General features: G+C 40.2%; 1 protein-coding gene across 1 annotated transcript in view; it reads right to left on the bottom strand.

The window, feature by feature from the left end:
- Positions 1–335: 335 nt before the first annotated feature.
- Positions 336–7,858, bottom strand: part of col5a1 (procollagen, type V, alpha 1) — a 120,428-nt gene continuing 112,905 nt past the window's right edge. Inside the window, exons 65-66 of the mRNA XM_084745798.1 lie at positions 2,902–3,135; positions 336–2,706 (exon numbers count right to left, since the gene is read on the bottom strand). Of these exons, the coding sequence (XP_084601924.1) occupies positions 2,560–2,706; positions 2,902–3,135 (381 nt within the window). The 3' untranslated portion in view covers positions 336–2,559. The remainder of the gene's footprint in view (positions 2,707–2,901; positions 3,136–7,858) is intronic.

Genomic DNA, 7,858 nt, shown 5'->3' with positions numbered 1-7,858 from the left:
AGACAGGATGATCTATTTAAATGGATGTGGCCAAACGCATGTGTTAAATTAATAAACTTTTGACAAGAGCTTCTGTTCTCCTGTGTGCAGGTAAAGAGGGGGCCTCTTACACTTTACACTATGGTATCATTTAACATTTATTTTTTTATTTTAAATAATACAATAAATATACTACAAACGAACATTGGCTTTGGTAGAGTTACAATTTCATCATTTTCTCTCCACTTTTTCACAATTGTGGACATGACCGTTGACGTATCCTGACGAGTAGAACGTGGACCGGAGATCATGTCGCTTCTACAGAATTTATAACAACAAGAGAAAAAACTTTACAATTTCATGCATACAGATAGGTTTTAATGCTTCAAAAGACATACAAGAGTGGATGGCCACAGTAAACTTGAATTTATTGACATAAAAACCAATATAACTTCTATCCTCTTAATCCTTACACAGGTTTGACAAGACTGTGAAAACAAACAAAACAAGACAGACAAAATGGAAATCTACAAAATAAAACAAAAAAAACAAAACAAATGGCAGCATCACTGCTGGTTCTGGAAATTTACAAGAATTTGTCCTTTTTATTGAGAGCAAAAAAAGTGTTTAAATTTGGGCGTACTGCATCACAATGAGAAATAAAGCCGAAGATCTACAAGCATATTGTAACAGAAACGGTTCAAGTCACATATTTGAAGATTTAAAATAAAAAAAAGGAAAAAAAAAAAACAAACCTACGTATGAAGGGCTGTAAAAATTCTGTGGTAGATACTAGTGGTCATAAGCATAGAGAGTGCATAGTTTGAACAAAGAGCATAATTACAATAAGGGCAAGTTTGACGCTGCACAAGCTTTCATCTGGCTAATGTGGTGACCTGCTTCTACTGTCGCTAAAATCAGTAAGTTTCAAGTTGTTTCCCATACGAAAAAAATAAGATTTCAAGCCAGTGTGGCTCTTAAAGCTAAAAAATATACGTGAAAACCTTTGGTGGAAGGGTTTCATACACCAAGCATCACTTTGGACCTCATCCCTTTGGCCCCAATCACAACATATCCACATTTCAACTCCATCAGTTTCATGTGGCACAGATGATCCGACAGCAAAAGAGCCAATAATGCAGCGTCTTTTTTAAGAGCAAAAAAAAATATGCAAAAGCCAACAGCACCGTCTTCCAACATTTTGGTACAAAGTTTCTTTTATCTGTGCGGTCCGCTGAAGCAGGAGATAACATAACGCCGCCATGCTGCACTGATCTGTGAGTGGATATGTGGAGAAATGGCATGCAAACACCACCGCTGAACACTTAAAAAAGAAAATAAAAACAAAATGGATGCAGCAAAGATCCACCGGGGTGGTTTTAAGAGAGTCAAAGGGGGGCTGCTGGTGACAAATTTTCCTTTCATTCAAACAACAAAAACTAGAAAAATACATAGCACCACAGAAGAGAGAAAATAGCACCTAGGTTTTTGATTTCTTTGTGTTTTCATTAAAAATGTGACATCATCTCCCATTGCATAGTCAGACAGATGAGTATTTGTGGGAAAAAAAAAGGAAAAACAGAAGCTGTTTATTTATTAAGTTAATGATATCGCCACCAAGGTAGGTGTTTCTGCTCAGAGGGCACAAAAAGAAAGGAGGAATGTATTATTTTTTTTATGCAAATCAAACTGTCACATAATATCACAGAGCTTGTTTTCGTCTTTTATTTCCATTCTGTTCTTTAAATTACAACAAGGTGTGCTCCACAACTGCAACAAGACAGGACTTTTCCCAATTTTCTTCTGTTTTTTTCTCCTTCGTTTTTCAATTTACAAGTCAAATTTCCTCACTTTTCGACAGTTTTTTTTTTTTTTTTTAAGATGTCTCCTACCTCACAATTTAATAAAGTCACATGCATGTTTTGAAGCCAGAAGCAATAAAACATTACCAGGAAAAATATACAGAATGTACTTACAAACATAAAAATTATTTATATATATTTATATATATAAAGATCCATTCCGAGACGAATGGGGAGACAATTATGCACAAACAAAAGCTCCCGTAAGTGAATGAGCAAACAAACCAACAGAGAAGACAAGTGGGAAAAAAAAGCCAGGGGGGGAGATGAGGGAGAAAACATGAAGAGAAAAAAAAAAAAAAGAGCCAAATCAGATGGAGTCCACGGCTGCAGAACGGCTGCAGCTCTCAGGGTCGCCTTCGATGTTCGGGTCAAAAGAGGCTAAATCAAGTGTGATGACACGGGGGGGCTACAGAGTGTGTGTGCGTGTAGGAGGCAGGATGTGACATCCAGTTTCAAAACTTGCATGTGATGGAGAAGGCACACTGAGGTTTCAAGGTTATTTCCTCTATTCCTATAAGAATTTCACCGTATTCTCAACTTGATTTTTTTACTCATACTTGTTGCTTTATGGAAACAAAAAGTTACTTTTTTACAAATAGAATTGTCCTATTCTTTTTTCAATTGTTTTTTTTTTGTTCTGAGAAAACAAATATATGCTTTTTTTCTCCATTTGCTCAGTAAACAGTCTTTTTTTGTTGTTTTGTTTTGTTTTTTTTTAGCCGATGAAGCAGACGGGGCCCACTTCGAATCCGAACTTCTGCGTGGAGCCGCCAAAGTCGTTGAACATGATGTCCACAAATGGCACCTGCTCCACCTTTGGCGTGTTGATCTCAAGTACTGTCTTTTCATAGCCCTTTTTCAACTGTCGGAGAGAAGAAGAGACACGCAGCAGGAGGGCGAGTGAACAAATATTCCTCAGAAATGAAAACATCACACGCTCTTGCAGGGCTCTTATTGACTGAGCCGCTACAGAGACAACAGAAACATAAATTTCCGACAGGGCTCTTCAAAGGAACCCCGCCGACCGCTTACACACACAAACATCCTTTTGACTTACCGCACAGCCATCGACCAGGGCGCGGATGTAGGGGTTGTTATCATAAGACATCTCCTCATCGTTGGAGCCCAGGAAGCGGATGGCCTTGTCGTAGTTGTCCTGGTCCAGGTCGTGCCAGGCCACCGACTGGTAGCAGTTGTATGTCATGTTCTGTCGGGCCGCCGCGCTCAGCAACCGCAGGAAGGTCATCTGGACCACGCCGATGGGGTTGCCCTCTGCGTCCACATATGAGAGCTGCAAAACACAGATGGAGCTGAGCTTCGAAACGGTAACACCAGGAGAAAACGGGCCGAGGGGAAGAATGTATTCTGAAGATCCTACAGAGGTTTACCGAACACACCGCCATGTCTATACGGTGCAGTGTCTCCGTCTCTTGGGAGCCATTTTTTGTTTAATTTATGTCTGGTGATCTGTATTCCTGTTTCACTGCAGTGTTTGGATTTCTAGGACGTGCTTCTTATTGAAAACAGTGTTGGAAAAAGGAGATGTCATCCAAGGTTGCAGAGTTAATGTGCTCCCGTGCTCGGTGAGAGAACTGACAAAACCAAAAGAAATTCATTTAACTGAGGCTGCTGACACTCAGTATTCTTCTTACCGTCAATGAATCCCATGAAAAGACCAAAACCAAGAATGAGTAAATGCTTTCTGACTTACCTGTCTTGTTTGTGTCCCTCAGCCACAAACCTATTCATTTCTATTGAAGACATTAAAGGGACAGTTTGTATAATTTGATGTCTGGATGGTTGTATGAGGTACTTATCCAAAGTCGTATCATGAACCACCGTGGACAGAACAAAAAGTATTTTAGCTACCTAAAAATAGATCCACCTAAAAGAATTTTCCAAACCAACCAAACTCCATAGACAAAATCAGCTATTTTACCTCACAGAAGACACAGGTTACTAGTCGACCACTAACAGATGGAGCCAGCAGCTCTTGTGTTCTTTGCGGTAAAATGAATTACTTCTTTGTTGGTTTGGAGAGAACAATACTCATATAACAGCGGGTTCTCATCAGAAACAGCTGCCTGCTGCATAGTTTACCTTTTGTTACCACAGTAGTATTAGTATTGCTTAGCTGCCTGCCGACCTTCAAATAATGAGAACTATCCCTTTAACCTTAGCTCACAAAATATAACAAAATATAGTTATCTGTATTACATAACACAGACTAATTCCTGAATACAACCAGGCGCTGTAATTTTTCACACGTTACTCAAACAGGAGGGAAACGTCCACTTGCAGTATTTTCACCTGCGGATTGATACACATTTAGTCCACAATCCAGTATTTACTCGTGTTGCACCTGAATGTTGGTACTTTTTCAAAACGTTTCCAATGAAAACAGTCTAAACTGTGACCTTTCTCTGCTGACACAGAAAGTGAAAAGAATTTTCGCCTGGTAGGCAGAGGGAGAATTTTTCATGGAATACTTTCAATTCGCCCTTTCAATTTGTGCTTCACACGACGCCTCAGGCAACGTTGTCAAGTTGTCTAACAGTTATTTGAGGGTGTCATTCAGGCGCTTTTTAGAACGGCTGATAGCTAAATAACATGGGGCTACCAGCACCAGCGACATGTCACTTCTGAAGTACAGCCGCTCTGTCGTATTGGACTGTATTGAACGTACAATGAAAAAAAGGCACACAAGGCATAACAGTCCATAGTGAACACAACGCCGCTGGCTAAAAATGTGATCGGGTTAGTGGAGTAATGTTTTAGTGGAAATGGCCTGTGGGAAAAATCATGGTTTGTAGTTTAGGAACTATTCATAGATTAATACATGGGCACTGGCCAGATCAATAATACATCATATATTAAATTTTGACTCCATAAATATAACCATAGATTAACAGGTATCAAACCTAAAGCATCATGTATGTGTGATACTAAACTTGGTTTTAGTATCAAAGTCAAATTTCTGTTATCATGACGAGACTCATATTTACAGAAGAGTGTATGTGGGATTCAAAATGAACTACAGTGCCAACATTCATTGTAATGAAGGAAAATGTCAGCCTGGGAAGCGGTGTGACTCATTGATGTGTTTTTTTTATAGTTTTTGGACAACAATGGAGCTCTATATATCAGGCTTTGGATACACAGACAATACTTGTTAGTCATTGTTGGTTTTGGTGGTTTCATGGGGATTTGTTGACAATAAAAAAAAAAAACATAAAAATACTCACGCCACATAAAGTCCACATTTCTTAAAGGGATAAAGCGATGATACAATATATACGAGGAGGAGGAAAGCTGAGGAATATTTCCAAGGTCTCATGCCTGAAGGCTGTTCTGATGTTTGAGGCTTAATGTGTAAAAATCTGCCTTCAAAGTACAAAAAATAAGCATAACTAAATACCTAATTTAAATCTTGATTATGTAATTATGTAAAATATAGATCCAACATGAGCAAATTATGGTAAGTACATGAAAATTTAATTATCGTAATCGGAAATATGTTAGAGTAATGATATGTTAATAGCCTGGTAATTAACCCACAATTAACCTAGAATTTTGCTTTTTGAGCTCATGTTTGAGGAAACAGATACACCCCATTACGATGATCGTAACGCTTTGTAATCCTGACTGATAAGATTTGGAGCCAGTCAGTTTAGTGTCCGTAATCTGCATACCAACCATCAGGAATCCGTTAGATCCACATGATCGCTTCGTCTTTCAGACAAACAGGACTTACTGAGAGGAGAGCGCATGCAGCATCATGCAGCCAGAGCGGCAAACCGTCTGTCAGTCCGGACGTGTTCTTTCTCGACTTGTTCTTGCACATAAGCGCACACACACACACACACACACACACGCGCACACACACACACACACATGCATATACAAACCCAGAGTACCGTCACTCAAACTTGACTTTAAAGGGATAGTTCAGGTGTTTTTGGAGTGGGATTGTATGAGGTAATTATTGATAGTCAGTGTATTAGCTAAACAGATGGAGGCTGGCATGCTCTCAGGTTGGAGAGGCAGAGAGGAGGGCCAGCAGCAAAATGTATTCTAGCATCCCTCTCAATATTTAGAACATGTGCATTTGTCCTAACCAATAAAAACTTGAATTTAAAATCAGAATTACTGCCAAGTAGGTTAACACATTCAAGGAATCTGCTTTGGTGTTCCCATGTTCCACAAGATAAAATTACTGATTTCGCCTAAGGAGTTTTGTTGTTTTGGAGAGAATGATATTTGTCTTACATAACTGCGGTTTCTACTACTAATTTCTAATACTCTAAATTTAGCACACGCTTAAAGTGATACTGATCTTGGATGGCCTTTAGTGGCTAAAATATCTTTTGCTTAGCTTCTGTGCTGGTGCTCCTCTCCGCTTCTCCAAACTGTGACCATACTGACTGCCATCTGTTTTGAGCAACACACTGACTATGAATACCTCTTGCAATCTGAGCTGATCATCTTCTCCACCCATTTGTGCAACAATTTAACGCCAATGATTGGCTTAATTAGGTGATTAATCACAACAGTGTGTGAGTGTTGGCACCGTGGCTCCAAGTGAAAACAGTCCTGATGTTTTCACTCTCAGAGTGGCTGGATAGTCCCATGCTTGTCTCACCACTCTTCACCCCATTCGCTTCCCCTGCACCCGCACAGCGTGTGGATCCAGCCCAACATCGCCAGAGAAACGTTACCTCTTTATCATCACAGCCGCAAGTCAACAGTGACTGAGTACCCAGAAGCCCCTGGGGTGGTGACTGAGTGCCCGACCCGTTTGACTCAGAGCTACTCCGTCGGATCTAAGTAGTGTTTAAGGGGAGACAGTGGGAATGTGAGTGCAACTGAATGGCTGCAGCAGAGAGGAAATGACACTTACTTTTCCCCCCTATGTGAAGGATGGATGACCTGCTGAGGCGGGGAATTGTTAAAACAAATCTAATGTGTGTGTGGAGGAAAAGTGTAAAGTGATGTATTCACTCTCAGGTGTTTTTGTCTACACTATTAAATCAGATATGCATGGGTATGCTGGAGCTTCTTGAGTCATTGGAGTGTCGAGGCACGCAGTCACTCTGAGGAGATGCTCTCTTAATGTAGCAGAGGTGTGGCAAAGTGGAAATACAGTCAAGAATTTAAACAGTGGAACAGCAGTGCTTTGTTTTCCATTTGTGAAAGGGATAGTTCAGATCATGAGGTACTTACAGACTGTTAGTGTATTAGCTCGGCACGTCCTTGGCTAAGAGAAGCGGAGAGGAGTACCAGCACGGAAGCTAAGCAATAAACTGCTGTAGCAAGAGGAAGTATTTTAGCCTCTTTAAAAAAAGTCCACCTAAAAATTCAATATCAATTTAAGCGTACACTGTATTTAGAATAATTTCACATTTTTACTTTGCCGTCAGACAGCCTTGTCTAACAGGAAGCTGTCATTATACAAGCGAAATATCCCTCTCTCCAAACCAACCAAACCCCATACACAAAACAGTAATTTTGCCTCTCAAAACACAGGAGACGTTGGTCTACCACTGCCTCGATCAATTACTTTGTTTCCGTTACTGTTTGACTTTGGTATTTTAAAAAGAGAGTCTGGAATCACCAAAGTCATGCAAGAATACAAACGAACCAGCAGATCGAGGCAGCAGTTAAACCCACAACTCCTATGTTCTCTGAGGTATAATTACTGATTTCGGCTATGGAGTTTGGTTGGTTTGGAAAAAGCAATATTTTTAGTTTTGGTGACGCTGGCGTCCACAGCAGTACACTGCATAGCTTCCGTGCTCTGCTTCTCTGAACTGGGGCGTCTCGACCGGCATCTATTGTTGCTAATACACTACCTATCAATAAGTACCTCATGCAGTCTCACTTCAGATAATCCAAACTACCCCTTCAAACTCCATTGGATGCCAGATATATTGCAATTCTTGCCTGTATGTTCCACAAACCTCTCCTCCATTTCCTTGTAAGAGCATCACCGGTATGTCTTTGAACTGACGGTG

The sequence above is a fragment of the Lutjanus erythropterus genome, chromosome 20 (genome assembly GCF_056507025.1).
Source record: "Lutjanus erythropterus isolate fLutEry1 chromosome 20, fLutEry1.hap2, whole genome shotgun sequence".
In the NCBI taxonomy this organism is placed as follows: domain Eukaryota; kingdom Metazoa; phylum Chordata; class Actinopteri; order Lutjaniformes; family Lutjanidae; genus Lutjanus; species Lutjanus erythropterus.
Note: the sequence above shows the minus strand (reverse complement) of the source record. Positions and strands in the feature narration are given on the sequence as shown.